This window comes from Zosterops lateralis (genome assembly GCF_965231275.1).
Source record: "Zosterops lateralis genome assembly, chromosome: Z".
NCBI classification, from domain to species: domain Eukaryota; kingdom Metazoa; phylum Chordata; class Aves; order Passeriformes; family Zosteropidae; genus Zosterops; species Zosterops lateralis.
The window spans coordinates 23628852-23651394 of NC_139800.1; the positions used below are offsets into that span (position 1 = coordinate 23628852).

General features: G+C 37.9%; 1 protein-coding gene across 1 annotated transcript in view; it reads right to left on the reverse strand.

Annotated features, from left to right (window-relative positions):
• CELF4 (CUGBP Elav-like family member 4) overlaps nucleotides 1-22543 on the reverse strand; it is a 693954-nt gene that overhangs the window by 592385 nt on the left and 79026 nt on the right. Inside the window, exon 2 of the mRNA XM_083883995.1 lies at nucleotides 10969-11051. Within this exon, the coding sequence (XP_083740121.1) occupies nucleotides 10969-11051 (83 nt within the window). The remainder of the gene's footprint in view (nucleotides 1-10968; nucleotides 11052-22543) is intronic.

The window sequence follows — 22543 nt, forward strand, 5'->3', positions numbered from 1 at the left end:
TGAGGAGATCTGATTGCAGTGCTATTCAGAAAGTCAGCAGCAATGCCAGATCTGTAGGGTAACTCAAGTTGTCAGTCAGTGTTTCAGTGCTGGAGAGTGAAGAGGCACTCAGATAAAGCTGTATTCCCTAAAGTGAGCAACTTCAACAACACAGTCCTGGTCCAGGGAAAAAAAAACAAAAACAAAAACAAAAACAAAACAAAACAAAACAAAACAAAGCCAAAAACAAACAAAAAACCCACAACAAAAACCAACACAAGCAAACAAACAAAAACCAAATCAAAACAAAACACAAACAAAACAAAACAAAACAAAAACCAACAAAAAAACCCACGAAAAAACTCCAGAAACAAAACAAAACAAACAAACAAACAAACAAACAAAAAACCCACCAAAAAAAAACCAAAACAAAACCAACCAATCAAAAAGCAAAAACAAACAAACAAACAAAAAAAACCAACCCAACAAAACACAAAAAACCCCAACCAACCAAAAAAACCAAACCAAAACAAAAAAAACCCCAAACACCAAAATAGGAAAAAAAATGACCTTCCAGCTCCCTTGGCTGTATCTCTAAAGTGCAGGCACATCTGAAGGGACTCAGCTTAATAGGGCCTCTAAAGAAAGAGGACAAGAATCTCGTTTGAGCTGCACTGACGTAAAGAAGCTTAAACTCTGCAAGAGCACATGGAGATACTCTGAATTTACATCCAGCCAACAAGAGTACTGAATGAAACCCCTCCTCACTGAGAACTATACATCTTAGCTGTACAGTGAATATCACATTAGATTATCCAAACTGAAATAATTGTAAATACTCATTTTATCTGGACCCATTTCTGCTGTCTGCTTAATTGTTGCACTTCACTCAACAAGAACAATGAAATTAGTTTGGACAGGCTCACTTTAGAAGCATTATCATTGTGCTGTGGCAGGTTGGGTTCAAAGTGCTGGTGGAAAAGGTTTAAGGCTTAACTGACTAAAAAAATTAAAGAGGAACACATAGCAATATTCATAAATTTGGGTCCTCCACTGGGACATGAGACACTTTGAAGGGTGTCACTTCGTAGTGTATATACATTTGTAGGACCTGTACTGTGGCTTCCAAAAAAAATCTCCATACAAAGCCCTCAAATATCAGCATATCCTCAGGCTCTTCTCAGAAGCTCTGTGCTTGTTGAATGCTAGCAACACATGCCCAACTTCCCCAGGAATGTCTCAGCCTCTCGTCTTCCAGGTGAAAGGTGTGAGTCATGTCAAGTAATGTGAAGATGCAGTGGTAGAAAAAACAACAAGGTGGGAGCAGCAGACTGCCGCCAACAAAACAGCTACCCTTAAAGGTTAGAAATGTTCACCCCCTATACATGCCACTCCCTTCCCCTGTTCAGGATAAACATAGACACAGAAATAAATCCCCAGTCACGCCCCTAGTTGCTCTGAAGAAGAACAGACAAGAGCACACAGCATGTACAACCCTCTCCTGACTTCCTTGTTTCTCTTGGGTGATGTGAATATACACTGAAAATCTCACACACACTAAGCTTCATGATTTCAAGAGACATCAAGTTTAGGACAAGCCAACTCTGCAATCTATATACATATGGCATCACAGAATGTGGAAATGTTCAGTAAGCTGAGTCTCTCCCTTTATCTGGAGAAAAGTGCACGCTCTCCCAGGCAGAAGTGGTTGGGAAGCACGGTGTTCCTCTTCAGCAGCTGTAATCTCAACTCATTTCGCCAAGCAGGCATTACGGGAACATAGGCTAATGTTTCCAGCAAATCTACAAAGGAGATAAGAGATGGCAAGGACAGACATGCAGGATGAGATGGGGATGTAGGAGAATAGGAGAAAATAATTCTTGGCCAGACAGCAGACATTAGCATGACTTCATTGAGAAAGGACACCACAAAATAACCTAAAAGACAGAAGCAACACCTCAGATGTCTACCAAGGAAGATCTTGACAGTAAACTAGCCATAAATAAAAATGCCAAGAAAAACTGATTCCAGTTTTACCACCTAGAAAACAAAGTGCTCTTCCACTGATCACAGCTCTAAATGAAATCAGAAACTCACACCAGCATGTCTTATCAGTTACATATTTACCGTGCAAAGTCAATATAGTGGCATAGAAATTACTGAGCCATTCTAAGAACAAGAGAAAAATAATTTTTCTCCATCTGTTTGAAAGAACAACCTGTGCTTGGAATGGATTAGTTATAGTTGGACAAAACTTGCTCTGTCAAAACCTGCCTACAAAGCCAGTGATCAAAACACTTCATTTTTTGCAACATGTCAAAGATAATATGCACTAGAAAGTTGCAGAGGATTTTAGGTTAATAGTTTAGTATACCTAAGGGGAAGGTAAGAGAATAACTTAATTCTACCACCATAGTATTCATTTTGTTCTGAATATGAATGCATATCAAGGTCCAAATACGTTACAGAAATCAAAGAAATTTGGAGGCACATATTTTTACAAGAAATTGTATTTTAGCAAATTTTTTTTAAAGGAGTGACATGATGGGAAGGAGAGGAGAAAAAAGTATGGGACACAAAATATAAGTTCCCATTAAAGAGAAAAATAGGAAATGGGCATTTCTTCTTTGAAAAATAGGATAGGCTTAATTTTGTCCTTGTACTTACAGAAACTAATCAGAGAGATTTGACATTGCTGGGATCCTGCCAAGTGCAGCAGCTCATATGTGCGGTGCCACTGAAAGTCTCTCACTGCAGCTACTCAACAAAGTAAAATCACTTCAGATACCTGCTCGCCTCAACAGCAGATAGTGCAACCTCATGGTCGGTCATCCCCACCACTTTCTCCCTGTCAGAGTATAGCAGAAGGGAAACATGGGAGCTAAATGTGTTACATCACATCAACTCCTATCAGAAGTTATCCGTAAGTGGAGAGACGGGACAAGTTCTGCCACTCCCAAAAGCTCAGACAGTCCTTCAAAAGGTGTCCTTAACTTAAATAACAATTTTAAGTTTAATGCACACAAATCATGCTCTTAGATAATTATTGCAGGAAGCCCAGCTTTTATTTAAAGGATCTGCAGCCAGTGGATGGATTTCGCATGATAAGGCTGGAAAGATGTCTACTCTGCAACTGAAATGTTTTCAACAAGCATAGATGTTCTTAACCTACATAGCATAAGTAGTGCTACCAGAAATAATATTTCAGGCAAGATTCAAGTCCTTACTCTAGAGCTGCCCACTAGGAATTACAGTCATGGAATGCAGTTACTCCAGAGCATTTAAGTCCATGTTTTCATTGCTATTATATAGACTATTTAAATTAAATTAGATCAAGACACAGGTCTGTGTGTTTCGAAGATGATGATTTTGGTGGCAGACATACACATCTGATCCATCACTCTTGTACATGGTCTTCAACCTTTGTATTAAAAAAAAAAAAAAAAAAAAAAAAAAAAAAAAAAAAAAAAATGGAATTATTTCATTATCACTGAGTATCTCAAGGATTTTACAGGATGTGTACACTGCATGAAAAATGTCAGCTCACACCAGGGTAGGCTATGAGTAGTACAGCTGGTAATGCTATAGTATAGGTGGGCATGTTACCCTAGGAAGAAATCCAAATCACATATTTAAACAGGATCTTCTACTAAGTGCTTTACTAGAAACTTACAGGAGCCTTGGAGATCACAACCAGCCCAGACATTGTAGTGCAAATATGGGAAGTGGATGTTCATGGAAAGGTTAGCCTACGAACAATGACTCCTGGATAATATCACACACTATCACCCATATGACTGAAAAAATGAAAAGGTAAAGGGTGTCTCTTCTCTTCCTCTGGCTCTCTGTGACTGGGAACATGGGATGAGGAATGAAGGTTTACTGCTTTTAAGCTATTCTTGGGTGTATGCTATCATTGCTGAACCAATAAGGTGATGCTACTGGAAATCCAAATGCTTAGGGTTCATTAGTATCTAACAGTAAACACTGTTGAAACACCAAGACACCAACCATCTTTAATTCTTGCAGTTTGGGGCTGGAACCTCCCTCTACCAGAAGGGCTGTGGGAGCTATTGAAGGGCCCAGCAGGTGTCAGGGATGTTCAATGTTTTGTGAGATCATGTATTTGCAAAGATTCTCGGTAAAAATATGTTTCCCCATTTAGAGCTATGGTACTTTTCACGATGACATCATTTCAGTAGTGACAAATATAGCTGAGTCTGCTCTTTCCTATGCCATATAAATCCCTTAACCTCAATCAGATCATTGCTGATTTACACTTGTGTAAATGAAGTCAGAATCCAGCCCATGGTATTCACAAATGTAGGCCAGAGTAAGCATTACTCACAGACAAGAGACAACCCTTCAGAGGAAGGAAAAAAGATCATTTTCATGCAAATATCCTTAATAATAAGGAACAAGAGTTGGAAATAAGAGTATGAATGAAATGCAATCAAGAACTGCTCTGAGATCAGATTTGCTTCTAACTTTATGATGCTGCATCAGCTGCTCTTAAAGCAGCTTAAGCCCAAAATTTGACCTACCTGAAACTTGTTATATATAATTTTTCATCAGGGATCTGTGAACTCACTCAGTCTCTAGGCTTAGCTTTGAAGGTCGCCGGAGGTGGTCAGCTACTTGGAAGGGTCTAAAAAAATTTGATTGCTCTGTTCTGTGAAAATGGAAACTTCCCCCTCCCTCCCCCCCCCCCCGCCCCGATATCCAGCTTTGCCCTCAAATCGTTACACATTATCTATTTATTTATGCATAAACAGTGGCATTATGGTTAGGAGAATAGGGGTCCTTTGATGGGAGGTAAGCTTGACTAGCCTATGGGAGTTTACTGCTATGCATGTAAATGAGGACATACATACAAATATGCAGAACAGACAAGTGAAAATATACAGCATCTCTTTAAAATGAAATACTTTGATTGCTCCAATCACAAGAAGTTGTAAAACTACCCTGAAGAATTAACAGCCTCAGTACATGCTAACTACATCCATCATAAATTCGTCTTTAGTTTCTGTTATCATATCACTGTCTCTTGGGACCCCCAGTGCTGTCATCATTTGCCCTTTATAATTTATTCAGCTTGTACTTGCCTGAATCCTTTCTACTTATCATTCATCTTTACAGTTGTACATAAAATTAGATTGATCCTCCTATGGCAGACACGTCAGAGAGAAAAGTTGTCATTGAATAACACATAAAGCAAATGAAAGTCCAGCAAAAGCTTTTGTTGAATAACTTGGAAATCATCCTCTGAGATCCAAAAGGCGTCAAATTAATAAGACAAGGCAATGCTACCTTTATAATTTACTTTTTTGCACATCATTTTTCAATTGCCACCAAATCTCAGGCATGACTGGAAAGCCTTTTTCTCATTTTGCATCTCAGGCTGAGTGTGGTTAGCCACCACAAAGGTGACGAATTCACCAGTCTCAGCTGAGGTAATAGTGTGCATCCAACATGCTGGTTCTGTTAGGATGCTGGCACTGTGTTCTTTCTCTGCAAAGCTCTTTGGATTGGGTAGCAGAGAGAGAGTATACTTTGTATTCTAGAGGCTGCCTTATAAGGATACAGAAGCCAATCTTTACCTAGTGAAATGGAACTTTCATGTTTACCAAGCAGATAGGACCCAGGTGTTTCATCTCATCTGGTGAACAGAACAGCACTGTCAAACTACAGGGGTTTTTAGCAAATAGAAAGTGCATATAGCTTCCTCTCCTCTGCCCTGCTTTATCCAAAGCAAGATCCAAAAGTACTTTTACTGTTGGTCACTCAGGAGGAAACAAGGTGTAAAAAAAAAAAAAAAAATCACTTTAGGCATGACATTGACATCCAAAGATGTTAAAGGGAGAATTTCTGGAGAATTTCTGAAGGACTGACTGTGGTGTTTTTTTTTTGTTTTTTTTTTTTTTTTTTTTTTTTTTTTGTTTTTTTTTTTCTTCTTTTTTCTCCTCTTTCTTTTTCCCAAGCTTCTTACCTCAAATCTGGTTTTATTCTTTTTCAACTTCATTTTTAACTTCAGGAAACAGACATGTTTCTCTCAAGGGAACAATTAAATGTGTTTTCTTTCAAAATCTAAAGGGCATGGTGAGCAGGCCATGTGTTCAGCATGCTACTTTAATCAATGGAACCCATCCAGCCTACCACTGCTGACCAAATTGCAATTCACATCAGTAGAGAAAAACTTTTGAAATGGGAAGTTATAGGAATATAATACCATTTTTGGCACAACAGAGCATGAAGGTTGATATGTGGTTTAATGGTTTTCTAACAAGTTTTTGGAAAAAGCTTTGAAACATTAAAAAAAAAAGATGGTAAGACAGTAAAATTTCAAGGTCTGCTTAAACAGTGAAATTCATGCTATACATGCAGGACTCCCAAAGTCCACATGACACTTAGGTCTCATTTAAGCCTTATTACATGGATTTAAGAGAGGCCAGACCTTGCAAGGTAGTGTCCCTCTTCTGCCCTATGCTCAGGTGTCTTTCCTCATGTATACATAAAATTCAAGTCAGGTAAGACCAGTTATATTGGAAAAACCTTTCTACTAAAACAAGCAAACAAGCAAACAAAACCCAACAAAACAAAAACAAACATAAAACTAGGAAAAAACCAAACTGTGGACAACTGTAATTAAATGTAATTTTTCTGTTTCTTAAAAAAATTGGTTTAATATGAGTTTTATGAGCTCACCTGTCTTCTTATGTTAAAGATGCATATTTTTGCATGTGATGAATAAAACAGAATGCATTTTTTCTAGATGGCAAGAAGTGACAAAGAATATCAGAACAGTTAGGGAGAAAACTAATTATGTTGCACACTGAGAAATTTAGCATACCAGTAGTACCACTGTCTCTTTCAAGAGAAATAGATACAGTAAGAAAGCCCAGCTTATTTCCCAGACTGAACAAGCCCTGCAGATTGCTGAGGTTAACATTTTCGTACATACTTAATTTCGTAGTTATTCTTTGCAAGTCTTACAGGAAGGTTTTAACATTATGCAAAGAGACAGTGCCTCCAACCAAGTAGACATGGACTATTCTCACCCATTGCCTGAGAGAGCCACAAAGAACTAGGGGAAGAAAAATGCTGCTGTGCTTATCATATAAGAGCTCAGTTTATTTGTGCTATAAATAAAAGTAGATCTTGATAGCGTAATTACATTTCTCAGCATTATCCTCTGCCATTCACTTGAGAAAGAAAAAAGAAAGGGGAGAAAAAGTTCGCTTCACTATAATTTGTAATCAAAATGACTACACTTAAAATATAATTTTATTTCCCTGATTTCATTTCCTGTGGAGCTTTGTGGGGCAAATAGATAATATTATACAAAATCTGCAGGCAGATAATTCTCCAATACGTTGCCCTGTCATTGTCTAGATCACTTCCCCCCCCTCGCCTTGCTTTCCTGGGGACCATGGCCTGTGGTTTTGATATTGCATTTTATCATTATGGGTTACATCAGCATCAGAAATCCCAGGGGTGAATCAACTTTTACTTTCTCTAATTTCTCTATCCTGCTCCCCAAATTACTCTCCCTTGCCTTAATTTGCTTTTTATAATGCGAGTGTTTTTTAAGAAGGTAGTTTCCCACTATGAAGGATTAGCACAGATTATGGTGAACAGTGTTAATTATAGGTGAGGAAAAAGAATAGTGCATCTCTCCAATCTGTTCTTGATTTCCCCCGTGTCTGCCTGTCTGGTAATAAGCCTCCTTTAATCTGGCAGTCCCCTTGGTGAAATCAGCGCCATGGACAGCAATATTGATTGCTTCTGAGAAACCATCACAGCTGCTCAACCAAATTACCTTTGATATGTGACCTTTAATGTAATTACTGCAACATCAAAGCATTTCTATAAATTATTAAAGAACTAATATACTTCATCATCCAGCCACTCTATTATATGTAAAATAAACAATCACAAGTAAACACTAGAATTTGAATTGTCCAACAATCACAAAGTGTTATTTACACATACATACACACTGTGTCACATTAACCTTCCGTTGTAGGCAAAACAGTTTCAAACTCTCCATAAGAACCTAATTTACTCATTCAGATGAAGAAAATGCAACTGATAGTTTTATGTTTTATATTCTATTCTAGTTGCTTCAAAATATCTATCATGATTCCTTCCCACCCAAAAACAAAGTGCCATAAAGACTTTATTAAACAACACATACCTGCTTGGAAGTCTTTTGATTATTCCACAAGATGAGTTTATGTCCTACATATAACATAGAAATATGTGAAACATATTTCTGTCATCTTACAAAGCACATCCAGAAAGTAATTACTGTAAAATATGTGCATGTAGCCACTCCACTAGAAACAAAGTGATACATAGCTGAGAGGCAAGGCATCTGAATCTGGACAAAACCTTTTCATGCCTCACCATTTCCATACATTACCATTCATGTGCATATTATTAAAAATTACTCAGTTCTGCATTTTATAATACAAGAATGCAAACAGCAATATTGCAAGAGCAAGAAAATGTACAGTTTACTGAGGAATAGGAAAGAATGGCGTAGTCTAGTACTATTTATTTTTTCCCATACTATGCCTGTTAATTGTTTTTGATGCCTCCTCAGTCGTGCTGTTTGTGTCACAGACAGCGGAGTGTCAAGAGATGATGTTATATATGTCTCATTTCTGAACTTACATGAATAAGGACTTAGACCCCTGACCTTAAAAGTGCCTCTTATTTTATGGTGATGAACTATGGTTGATATTTTTGGTGCATGTTATCAAGAACAGTCAGGTAAGTCATAAATAATTCTCTGCTACTCAGATAGGAACCATAAAACAGTATCCAAGCATGATACTTTATCAAGAGACAAGACTGGTTTCCTTAAATAAACTACAGTGACATCATTCAGAGGATGAGTTCAGAAACTTGGCAGAAAGCTGCATGAAGAGGGTTTGCTGGTGGAAAGTAAACCATTATTCTGAGACAAACAGATCTGGAAATTAAAAGGATGGGAAAATCAGTGCTCAGAACTCTAAGAAACCTGGCTGCTCTTTTAGATAGAGGATTTGCTGTTCGCAGTTCAATGAGATCCTGAAAGTGTATAACAGAAAAAAAAAGCCTTCTAGAGGCAGTGTGGCCAGTATGGAGTATATGTAACAGAAATTATACAAAGCAGGGAAGAAATTGTTTCCCTGTAGTCTAGAATCAGTCGGTGCAGCCTTTTAAGGAAGTCTTGATCCTAAAGCAAAAGCTGGTTGAATTTTATCACTGTCCAAGAAAACAGTTTTGACTTTAAGAGTTTTCTGATTTGAATCTCTAACAGAAAGACTGAGATTCAGAACTGTGAACATATAAAGAAATTAGGAAAAAAATAAAATCCTAAATCATCACTTGCCCTCCCTCTCCAGCACCTGAATCCTCAATCTCGCTGACCTATGGTGTTCTTGAAGATATTATCATCATACAATTTCAGGATGAGATTTTAAATTCATACAGATGATAGAAATCCATGTGCATGTGAATGATCTATCTCCTAATGAGAAGAGCAGTCTCAGTGGAAAATCTGTAATTTCAAATAGTCTTTTAAATACACCACACCTTATTCATCACATCTCTAGTTTTGATAAATACTTATTTTATTTCAAGAATCTTTTAGAAAATTTCAGTTAAAATTTACCTGAATTTTCTCTCTCTTTTTTTTTTTTTTTTTTTTTTTTTTTTTTTTTTTTTTCTTTCCCTGCATCCAGTTTTATCATTCAGGAAAGAGAGAAGCAAAAAGAAAACACTGGGAGAGGAGGAAGAAAAACTTAACCCCCCCCAAGGCTGTAGTTACTTTTAATCTGCTGCTAAAGAGTTTCTAGGAAAAAAAAATCAGAGGGAGTTGTCAGCTGACAAAAATATTTTTAGGCAATGAACTATGTATATATTTGCATAAGGTATGGCCTTTTAGGCAAAGATAGATGTAGATGAGCAAGTGCGTGGGCATCTCCATACTGGCAAGGTGGCTTAGAGATAGGTAAATAGACCCAGAATGATGGAAACAGGCAGAGCAGAACCAACACTTTCCTCAGAATGCAGAGGATGTGTCTTAGTTCTGGTGGAAAGGTAGGTTATAGCTCCACAGGAATCAATCATTCAACACCAGCTAATAAAGACAGACTTTTGGATAGATTTCCTCTCAGTTTAGATGCAACCTAGAATCCTCAGAAGCCTGCTCTTAGTTATGTGATCACTGGCTCCTGGCCATTGTGGAACCAGCCCCATTCTGGCTACATGGGCACTCAGCTGTTACCAATCCACGTACTCTGGCTGAATCTAAAAAGTCTCTCCCCCTCCTCTGGGTAACCACTTAACTAGAAACCCATCCCAGCAGGGCAGGTCTTCCCCACATAATGCTGATTCTATTTTTAGTTCTGCTTGTGTTGTCTGAACCTTAGATCTTGCTCATGTGAATAATTTTCCTCATTATCTCGTGTGCGTCTTTCCTCTCTCTCTTTTCTCCTTGTCTCACCGCCTTTCCAATCTGCTACAGCTGCTTGAATACTAAAGTAACTGAGTCAAACCACTTTGTCATCAGGAATATGTTTTCATTCTGTGATAACTCTATAATGTGATCTGTTTCTTGATTTCTTGCTGCCAAACCTTGCTTCAGAGAAGAAAAGTAATGAGAGGAAGCACCTGGTGAGGACTTCTAACATTTCACTGTAGTGGTCAGAGTCCTAAAGCAGTTCCTCAGCTGAGTAAGACTGGTAGAATCCAGTCCATAACCACCTGATTACTGTTTTCCTGACTCCCAATATGGGCAATAAGCTTTTAGTTTTGTGCATGGAAACCATTTGGGTGGGTTGGTGGTATCTTGATTTTATTAGCACAATGCAAATAGTGAATCATCCAAACAAACGGAGACTTTATGCTTCCAAATCTGAGATGAGAGAACCATATGTAACCCATTTTAGGTTTAAAAGAAAAAAAAAATAGAAAAAGTTATTAGTCTGGACTCACCCCCGGCAGTGTCTTCTGTTCATGCAGTGCGCTCTGGGCCTTAAGAGCAGACTCCCTTTCGCAGTACGTTAGGAAGGCACAGCCTGAAAAGAAAAAGAAAAGCCTCAGTAACAGCACTATTTCAGAGAAGATCCTTCTGAAATTGAGACACAGAACAAAACACTTTCCTGTCATCATCCAATTCCCAGTAAATCAATCATAAAAATCTCTCCTTAGTGCATCAATAGTAAGAGTCAAGAAATGAAGCTATCGTAGCTTCCTCTGAATCCCAGAGGAAAGAGAGCAACAGTGTACCTGTGTGTGCTTATTTTTCCTTCAACACATGCTTAAGCATTAGTTACAGAAGGCTGCACAGGATTAGGGATCTCGAAGGTTCCACATGATGGCAAGATGGGGCATGAGATCCCACTCCTGCTCCACCAGCAGCACTGGGAGCAATCCTCTTGCTGCCATATGCTGAAAGGTCTCATGCCTTTCTTTTGTACCAAATACTTTAAGAAAAGGGCATACAAGGACTTGGAACTTCCTACTGGAGAGGACAATTTCTATTGTTTAGCCTGACCTGCACAAAAAACTCATTGCTCTTTTTACATCACACCAGAAAGCCACATCCCTGCACTAGCTGCTGCAAGGACTCATTGGCTTCCAGTCATAAACACAATCACGCCAAAGCCCAAACAATTACTCCAAAACATCCCTGACCCACAGATCACTTGAACTTCAGAGATACACCAATGGGTTACATCTCTGATTCTTCCTAAGATTAACTTATCAACTACAAAGCCTAAAGACCTGTCAAAGTAGAACCCTACTGTGCCTTTGTTCCCCACCTCTATGCTTCCCTTCTGGTAAAACTGGTTGATGTTGCAATATCCTACTCCATTTGTGTGTGATCAAATTATTCCTTCTTACTGCAGTATACTGAAAACCTGCCAGTTCCTGGAGAGAAAAAAAAAAAAAAAAAAATTTCTTATGCAGAAGACATTTTCTCTGAAATTACTACAGAATGTCTCCGGCTCCCTGAAATGGAAGTATCATATCTTTCAAGATTCAAACAAGATGTCCCTAAAACGGAGAATGTCTTTCAAAAGCAGCACAAGTACAGAGAGACTACCAAAGAAATAAACAAGTCCCATAACCTCATCTTGATACACCGACCCTCTCCCCAAGAATATATAAAGTGTGTAACAGGTAAGTAAATAGTAGACTGTAAACTTTTCAGATTTGATTGCCACTGTGAGCATTTTTTCCATGCAATGCTCACTGTTTTTTCAAAATTTTTTCCACAGACAATATTACTGAAGAACTACACAATTTTACATGATTTTAATAGATTAGTATGTACAAGAAAATGAGGTTTTTTTCTGTAAGTTTACATTTTTTTTCTCAAAGATTGTCTTGTGGAAGTCACTCTACTTCTCTCACAATGAAACTATGATATGCCATCAAAAAGAAGAAAAAGAACATTTTTTTTTTATTATTTATTATCCTGTATTACTTTCTGGAGGTTTTGTTATTTTCTGTTTATTTAAGCCAAACACATTTATTATGTCTCAATAATTGGCATATAGATGCAGAAGATGACAATCAAAAAAGGAGACTGAACATCATCAAAAATTTGCACACTTGGAGTTGATTTGTTTCCCTCTATCTTTACGTGGATGAGTTTTCAGTTAGTCTATATCCACCAAAAAACAGGAAGAAATTGTGGGAGAGAGTTTACAGCTAGCAGAAGCTAGCTGAAAAGAGTCCTTAAAAGTCACCCATAGCCTGATAATCAAATGGGAAACTATGCTTAAATTTAATTTCAGTGCTAAATCACAGGCTGAGACCTCTCTGTTTACTAGACACAATAAGAAAGTCTCCCTTTAGCAGGAGACATGGAGCAGCTGATGTAGTCTAATTAGGCACATCATAGCACACTGTTATAGAGATAAACTATGCAGTGTAGAGCTCTCATAATGACAGCTATATTTTTTTCCTCATTGTGATTGCCATGATGACAGTTCAGGGTAACAATGTCCTGCAGCTCCTACAGTACCATGACTGTAATTTGGGCTGAGTAAGCAGAGGACAACTTTTCTCTGAAGGTGGAAGTTTTCTGCCCAAGATCCACACTGTGTATATGTGTAGAGGCAAGTTCTCACCAGGGAGAAAGCTCCATTAAGTTCTCTCCAAACCTGTTGTCAAAAGTGGTAAAAGTACCAAACTCCCCAAAACAGTACTCAGAATACATCCAATTATCGCTTATATAATAAACACAGTGTTATGAACTAAAAGACTTTGAAATCGAAAAGAAATCTACTCTCTGATATGATTAGACAAAACCCCTCCTGCTTTCTAGAGACAAAATGTGTGCTCTGTGGAAGTGTTTCTTTCCCTCTTTTCATTTATATATCCTGCAAATGGATTACAATCTGTCCCACGTGTTGGGTAAAAAGTAATATCTTTATGAAAAATAGTATCTTGTTTATATTAAGTAAGACTTGGTTGCTTAGAAACAGTAAGAAGTTCCATCCCAACAGTGACCAGATGAAATAAAGTAGAGATTAATTTTCATAGGAGGCCTCAAACTTGAACTTGAAAAGGACTGTTCATGGGGATTTTTTACCTTCCCTTTCCTTACCACAACATTACTCTCTAAGGCACATATGCAACATTAGACATCAGCTAAAACAATACATATCTATTATTCCATCCTGCAAGAATTTCTGTATTTCATCTCCATGTGCATTAGGATGAAAGGCAATATTCTTTGTTGCACCACCCTGCCCGCCTCCTTGAAACATCAAAATTGATCTCTACTTTGTAGCGTGATGTTTAATGGAATGACAACTGTAAAACCTCTTTCAGTTATTACTTTTCCTAGGCTACCTTTTTCAATGTAGCTCCATATGACTTCTCCAAAGGGCTCTTCCTTCCTGGAGAATCTTGCTTAGAAAACACAGCACTAGACGTTCAGGTTAACACCATGGAATACAGCACCCTAAACAACCAAGTCTTGAAATAATGTCATATGAAACAGCTAAGTTGGGGGTTTTTTTTGCAGAGAAAATAAAATGAGGAAAATTTGTGGGGGTTTTTTGTATGGTTTTTTTTCCCTTCTTTTCATTTTGATTTCCCAGATGGAACACAATTTCAGAACAATCAATTTTCCCTGCAGAACCTCATGATTGTGTACAGAACCACCTATTTCACTGGGGAAAAGAACGGTTTTTCATAGTAAACTCCTAAGTAGCTCAACTTAACTGCTCACTTCCATCAGTTGTTTGGTCTGAGTGTGAACATGACATTTTGGTGGAAGGCTTCATATTCCATTACAAAACATTTGCACCATCCATTTACTTTAAATTGCCCATGTTCACCAGTATAATGAACATTTCTCAACATCTCTTAAGTAACAATAGTGTGAAAACAATGCCTTATTTATATCCTCCACTTCTATGGGTGGTAATGACTCAGTCAGTACAGTGAATCTTTGTGAATTATATCAGAATTTGATCAAAAATTCTAATTGACTAATTATTGATAATGAAGGGCTTGGTCCAAACTGTTCCTAATTTCAATTGCATTTCTCTCAAATGCATCATGCTTTCCAGCCGTATGTCAATCAGCTGAAAATAGTCTGTTTGGATTGTGTCTTTCTAGCTGTTCATTTGGTACCAGTGGACAGCTTTTTTGGGCAAGCACATAAACATCTGGAGAATCTCATCTGCCAATTAACTGTGAACCTATTGAACTACAGTGTCTTGGAAGCATGAGGACATATCAAGTTGTCTCCTGGGAAACAGGATTGTTAAAGAGACGGTGGGAAACAAAAACAAAAGCTCGAGGTGGAAAAGAAATTACAAAAGCTCTATTTTAATTTTATCTCCAGAGAATTCAATATTATTATAGTGTAAATAATAATTGTATGAGATACAGATGGATAATGATTGTGATTATGGCAACTTCAACTTCATAATAAGTTTCCAGAAGATTTTGCACAAGCCTGGTGGGCAAAACTGTCAGGAGACACACTGTGAACTTAAAAGAATAGTTCTGAAAACTGCAAGACAATCACACAGCCTGAGTTGAAGAAGGCAAAGGTAGGACCTGGGAGAAGGGACAACAACCCACTTTAGCAGAAGATCAGGTTTGAGACCATCTAAGGAACCTCAAAATGCACAGGTCCATAGAACCTGATGAGATGAATCCACAGGTCCAGAGGAAATTACCAGGTGGAGTGGTTAAGCCACAGTCCATCATACAAAGTACCCAGTGATTGGAAAAGAAGATAAAATCCCTATTTTTAAAAGAGAAACTACAAAGACCCAATGAACTACAGGCCACATTGGATAAGATCATGGAGCAGAACCACCTGGACAAAGTGCTGCATGGAAAATACGGATGTGCTTAGTGACAGTCAACATGACTTCACAAATGGAAATTGCCTGGCAAACTCATCGGCCTTCTACAACAGGATTGTAGCACTAGTGGAAAAGGGGAAAGCAAGAGACACCATCTATCTGAATTTGTGCAAATCATTTTGCACTTTCTCACAAAACATCCTCATCTCTAAAATAGAGAAAAATTGATTTCAGGAATGGGCCAGTGGATTTAGCTGGATAGCCACACTCAAAGGGTTGCTCTCAATGGCTCAATGTTCAAGCAGAGAACAAGTGATGTTCCTCTTCCTCAGGATTTGGTATTTGGACTGGTGCTGTTATACATCTTTGTAGCCAACATGGATACTGGGTTTCAGAGCACCTTCAACAGGTTTACCTTGAAACAGAAGCTTGGTTTATGGAGCAGTTGACACTCTGGAGGGAAGGGATGCCATCCAAAGGGATCTTGACAGGCTTGAGAGGTGGCCCCATGCAAACCTTGTGAAGTTCAACAAGACCAAGTGCAAAGTCCTTTATCCATTTTAGGAAAAACCCAAGCACAAATACAGACTGGGCAGAGAATACATTGAGAGAAGCCCTACCAAGAGGGACTTGAGAATGTTGATTGATGTCAGCAATGCACACTGACAGCCCAGAAAGCCAACCATGTCCAGGGCTGCAGCAAAAGAATTGCGTCCATCAGGTTGAGGGAGGTGATTTTCCCCTCTAGTCCATCCTTGTGAAAGACCACTTGTAGCAGTGGAGTCACACTTCTGGAGTCACAAATTTACCAAGGACGTGGACCTGTTGGAGAATGTCCAGAGGAGACCACAAAGATGATCAGACAGCCTGGGACATCTATCTTGTAAAAAAAGTTGCGAGAGTTGAGTGTTCACCTTGGAGAAAAGAAAGCTCTGGAGACATCTAACTTAAGGAGTACAAGACAGCTAGAGAGACACTTTTTACAAGGCCATGAAGTGATAGAACAAGGGGAAAGATGGCTTAAAACTTGAAGAGTTCAATAGATTTGGGTCAGACATTAGAAAGTAATTTTTTACTGAAAGTGATGAAGCACTGTAACAGGTTTCCCAAAGAAGATGTGGATGTCTCTTCCCTGGAAATATTCAAGGCCAGGTTGGATGAGGCTTGGTGTCTTGGTCTAGCAGAAGGTGGACCTGGTCCATACTAGGGGGGTTGGAACAAAGTGGTGAAATTACATTGATAGTTTGAACCCTAATTCACTGCCTCTCATGGAAGAGTTCTTGGCTCAGATGCTCACCTCAGCCATAATAATCCAGAACAGTTAGGATAACTCCAGGCATTCTGAAGGCTGACTTGAGTGATCTAAACCAATTTTTAATTCACAAACTTTTGTGACTATAGTGTATGCACTCAACCAGTTATCACAGCTTGGCTGACAGGTGATAACTTCTGAAACTACAGCCTTTCCCATACTTGAGAGTGTAACTAAAATCAGAATCATTGCCCAAAAAAGATAAACTTCCAAAAGGCTGTCGGGTTTTTTGTTGGTTTTTCTTCAAGTCAGATACCTTCTTGCTTTTAGTTACAAATATATTAGTTAACAGTGAGGATTTCCTTAACTGGCCTTTCTGTGTTGTGTTATGTTAGAATTCTGCATAGCACATGAACTAGTGAACAAGAGTGTCTTCTGTAGCAGAAGAGCACAGATTAGTTTATAGTGTCTACGTTTTCGCCTACCGTCTTTAGTGTACCTCACACCCTAAAACCCAAAGGCAGAGACTAGTAATTCTGCCTACCTTGGGTTACAAGGTAGTGGTCATGCTCTAACTCAAGAAGAACTACAGTCTTCTAGAGGAGCTAGTTTGAGATCAAAAAGTTCACATTGCTGGGGAAAAAAAAAAAACAAAAAACAAAAAACAAACAAACAACAACAACAAAAAAAAAACACAACAACAAAAAAAAACCAAAAAAACAACAAAAAAAAAGGAACTCTCAACTGGTCACAGATCTGAGCATCTCATTTAGAGATGCCTCAACTTCTCTGTGCTCTAATTACCTTTGAAAAAAAATTAGACCAAGATATATGAGTTATTTGAGGTGGACCAGAGATCTGTGCCCCATTTTCCAAACTCTCGGTTTGTGTTTTAAGAGAGCTCCTTCTCTGAAAATTAAGAAGTTCATTGCTTCAAAATTCAATCTATTATATAGAGGAAGATCATGATACTTAAGAAAATGCTTGTCTTAAAATCAACATCTTACGTCTCCCAGCTAGGATTTCAAAAAGAAATCTTTTTCACTTTAACCATCCTAGCTCTACATGTCTGGTTTTGAACCAATTCTCATTTGCTCTGTCTACAGTGGACTGCCCAAGGTTTAATCACTTGAGAGTTTCAGAGATTGAGCTGAATTTTCTTGAGGGAGACACAATCAATAAAGACTTTTGGAACTGGAAATGTTTTATCCAATTTATTCATCTGTTTCTCTCTCAGTGATTAACTACCTTCTGACAAAAGTTAACGTCTTTCCTGGTAAAGAACATTCACTTGGCTAGAACTTTCTTTTTCTCCATCTCCCCTGCTGCACAACAACTGAACACTAACTGTTTAGAGAAAAAGATAGGAATAAAAATCTTCCCAGATATCAGCTCGCCTGTCAATTATATTGCAAGGCAGATTAACATCCGAAATATCCTGCTGTGTGGAATGCTAATTTTCTTTTTCCTCTTATGCTATTTTCCATTAACTATTATGATGCTGTAATATTTGTGCTATAGATAACTTGATAGGGTTCTCTATGTTAAAAGCATACAAAAGACCCACTCATATGCACACATGAACCAATACTAAAAAACAAATTAAGAGGCCAAGTCCACAAATGCAGAAGTTAACCATATTTACAGAATACTAGCTCACTTAAAATGCATTTATGATAGTTCAAAATGAGACATTGATATGCACAGTGCAAATCAGAGTCAGTCCTCAGTGTAAGCAATGTTTAATTATATTTTTAGCAGTGTCCAGGCAGACAGCAGAGACATAAGTTGGTTTGTGTGTTTCAACAACTCAAACAATGGTTTTATTCTGATTTTTGATAACAAGTAGTTTCTTAATGAAAGTATCAGTTTTAAAAAGTCAGAATTTCTCATAGAAAATTTTAATGAAATATTTCACCAAGTTTCTCAGCCCCATGATACCATTTCTGACAAGATCCTGCAGAAAGTAATTTATTTCAGGACAGCCAGTAATCTGGGCTCTAATCTGGATCAGGCAACCAGGGTCTCAAGTGCAGATCTTTGACATAGGAAAGCACATTGTCACTGGCAGACCCTCACAGCTTCATGTTCATTTTTTAAGTAACACCACTAATACCTTGCCTCCACACCGCTGCAAAACTGGAAGGCTTTTGATCTGTCAAACTCTCTTCCCCAGGATGGGGGAACAGTTTCTGGCTCTGATTTATACATAGATGTTTTTTTCCTGGGGTCTTGAAAGTTCCTTGCAAAGTTGCTTTGAATGATCCTTTGCTGATTGATACACTCAAAATGAGGTGCAGAATGAACCAGTGATTTGACGTATCATGTACCAAGTCCTGTCCTCTCATAACTGCCAATGTTTCAGCTTTGAATTTCACCCTGAAACTTTTGAGACAATTTTGATCATCCCAGACAAGTCAACAGAAGACTCACTGCTCAAGTTTTTGCAATTCTGACTATCCAGAACATTTTCTCCCCAGTACAGGTGTCTAATTTACACACACACAAGAAATGGCCAATGAATAGGTTCCCCATTAAAGAAATCAGAATGTAGATTACTGGTTAAGATAGTTGCCTGCAACAGAGAGTGCTGGTGTGCCTAATAAGGCCTGGAAATATTTAATGCTTTCAGTTGCAGTAGAAAATTTATTTTTATACAGACAAACCTCACTTCAATTTCTCATTTGTTGTCTAATACCTTGTGGACTACACCTTGTAAGGAGAGGTGTATGCCTTCAGGCCCTACTATTCAAACAATTAGGATATGATTTTGATTTAAAATAAAGGAAGACAGACATTAAAGTGAAAATAACAGTCAAGTGGTTTTATGGACCAAGCAACAGTGTTCTCAGAATTTCAGAACTCTGTCATTGATGAGAAAGTCATGAACAAATTCTGGAGATCACTCATCTGAGGATAAGTAGACTCCAGCTTCTACTCCATAAAGTTGCATCAAGTTTGAATTGAGATTCTGATCATCTCTAATCTTGACTCACTTCAACCTACCTAGTACTTCAAAGAAAATCTAACATAATGTACGAGTATGTTACCCATTTTACATTGCAGCCTCAAGAAACAAAAACCAGCTTGAAATCTTCAAGATTTCTTGTTTGCAGTGAAGTGATAAAGAAAAAGATATAAAAGTTGGGGGCGGGTTGTGTCTTGTGATCCACTAGTGAAAGTCAGAAGAATATAATCCTGCTGTTGAGAAAGTAGCTCTTAAATTCAGCAGAATCTTATGGGTTAAACCTCCTTAGAGTGCATGCATTAATTAGACTACATACCTGCTGTTCTGGGTCTCGCCTTTGGAGTTCTTTCTATTGTTAGCAGCATATGAATAACTCAGTTGATTTTCTAAAATATTTAGCTCTTTCAGAAACTTTTACCCTTCTTCATTTTGTTTTGATTTTCGGATTCACTTCTTTTGGAGAGACTCTTTAAGAATATTCAACTAGTCTCCAGAGGTTATGCTACCGTTAAACAACAATCACTTTGAATGTTTTGAATCTTAGCAAAATAAAGCTAAAGCAATACCATCTCTAAACTAATTATACTGCACTGCTATTTACAGCTTTGAGCTTTGTCCAAACTTTTCTTTTCTGCATCTATTTAGAGTGAGATTGTTTTTTTTTTTTTTTAATTTTTTTTTTCTTTCTGTTAGTGCTCATTATTTTTCACAAGGGTGACGAACAGACATTTCTTGGAAAATAACATCAAGTCTATGTGCGGGAAATGTGTTTGTACTTTTGCATAAGAAAAGTTGGTATTTTCGCCCTTAAAAAATGTCAGGGCCATGCAGCAAACATCTTGTTGATAGAATCATCAAATGATTAGTTATTTATGCTTTTGTCTCAGAAACATGTAAGTAGCTTGTTCTAAATACAGACTCATATGCTCTCTAAACAACCTCATATTCTTTATTCTCTCAGACAGGGCACAAGTGTCAATATAGATTTCTGACATTTCTAGCTCAAGGTTGAAAGAAAAAGACACTGAAACAACTGCAGAAAAGACCTATTATTAGACAACTCCTAGCCCATTCAGAAACAAACTCTCATAATTATTTCTATGGAGTTACTGCTCTTACCAAGTTTGCCAGCCCACATTTTTCTGATTCAGGAAATTCAGATTCGAAATGGAACCTCAAAATACCTCTCAAAATCAGCCTTATTACTCACATTTATCGAGTTTTTCTCTACATTACATATGCGAGAACTGTAAACTGGACAACATCAGAACCTTGCTGCCAAGTTCTACAAGGTTTTGTTAAGTTTGAATTCAGGAAAGTGCATCTGAAGCCACCTTAGGATTTTTATGTTACAAAAACAAATCCAAACCCACAAAGGATGTATTTCCTGATTCCAGCTGATATAGAAATGAAAATCTTTAAGCAGCAGCTGCTCCTACAAGATGATCACCCTGATACTAGAAGTCTCCAGAAACTTGTAAGAGTCACAATATGAGCCAGAGAAAACTCTACAACACCAGCTGGCTTCATGAGATTTCTGGAGACAAACTTCAGCTGTCAGAACAATTAACATCCAAGCGCCCATAACCAGATGCTGTTTTCCATATGTTTTGACTTTGAATAGCTTCTTCTATCCTCTAAGAGATGTTGGGAGCAAATAAGTATTGTCTCTTATCACCTATTTCTTTCTCTTTATCCTTCTTTCTCAGTTTGGCTTGTTCTTTAAGTATAGCAGAATGGTATGAGGTAGGATCAAGTTCTGCAAGATTCCAGGGATGAAGTAATCTTCTTAATCAACAAACCTCTATTTGGTTAGGGCTGAGAACCAGGTATAGTCTATGTGTGTGCAATGAGAAAGGGAGGTGAAATGAGGTGCTCTGGAAGCATGGCAGGAGGAAGACAGAAAGGGCTTCTCAAAGACCGTATCAATCAGTTATAACACAAAGGAAGAGAGGTTTGTCCCTAGAGCAAGGGCCTTCACTGCCTCTCTGGCAAAAAGCTCTAAGCCAAGCTGTGTTCACACAGTACAAACCTCCTTTAAGAGCATGGCTCATGTAGAGGTAACTTAGGAGCCTAAACAAGGCAAGCAGAAATGAATGAAGATTTAACCACCTGTCCAAAGCCACACAAAGAGTTTGTAGTAAAGAGTTTGTAGTTTTGAACTCAAAATCTCCCAAGAACCTACTTACAGCTAAGAACACCTATCAGTCTGTTTTTCTTGAACATGTGCACATTCCTGTGTGGACTCACAAATATATTACATCCCCAGTAGATTATCTCAAAATGGCAACCTGGAAAATACTATTGTCCCTTGTATCCAGGTGCATTTTCTCATCCACTACTGTGGATCAAAGTTCCTGGGTAACAAATTTAAAACAAACTGTGTGAATTTAAACCTAAGACTTCAGATTTTTACGAAAAGTATAAGGATATAATCTTTGAAGTGAAAAAGAAACAGTGAATTTAATTAAAACAAGATCTGTGAAATTTACAAGATTCAGTGCACTGGGTTTAAAAAGGACTCTTGTCAAGCTGAAGTAAAGGAGGTACAATTTCCTGACACAAAGAGAACAGAAGGAAAAGTGTGTAGTAATCAACTACCAGAGATATATTTTGATCACATTTTTTGTTGATCAATTTAAAAATTAGTGAATGCTGAGTATGTAGTAAATTGTTTCAATCAAACATTTGAAACAGCTTACAGTAGAATTTTTTTTGCTTTGGGAACTGAACTCATGTTAGACGATGAACAGTGTACACCACAAAACACTGAGGGCTGGCAGGAGGAATATGCGTGATAAATGCCAGTTGTAGAAGAACTATCTAGCAAAGCAGAAGTTCTGATATTAAATTTAAACAGCACAGCAAAGAAGATTTCACACATCAACAGGAATGGAGAATAAGTTGCAACAGGTACTAGAGGGTGCTGAGCCCCTTAATAGCATGGTCAGTCACCTGAACCCCTGCTGGGGAGGGTTAGCCATGCCTAGAACCTTGCATGGTTCA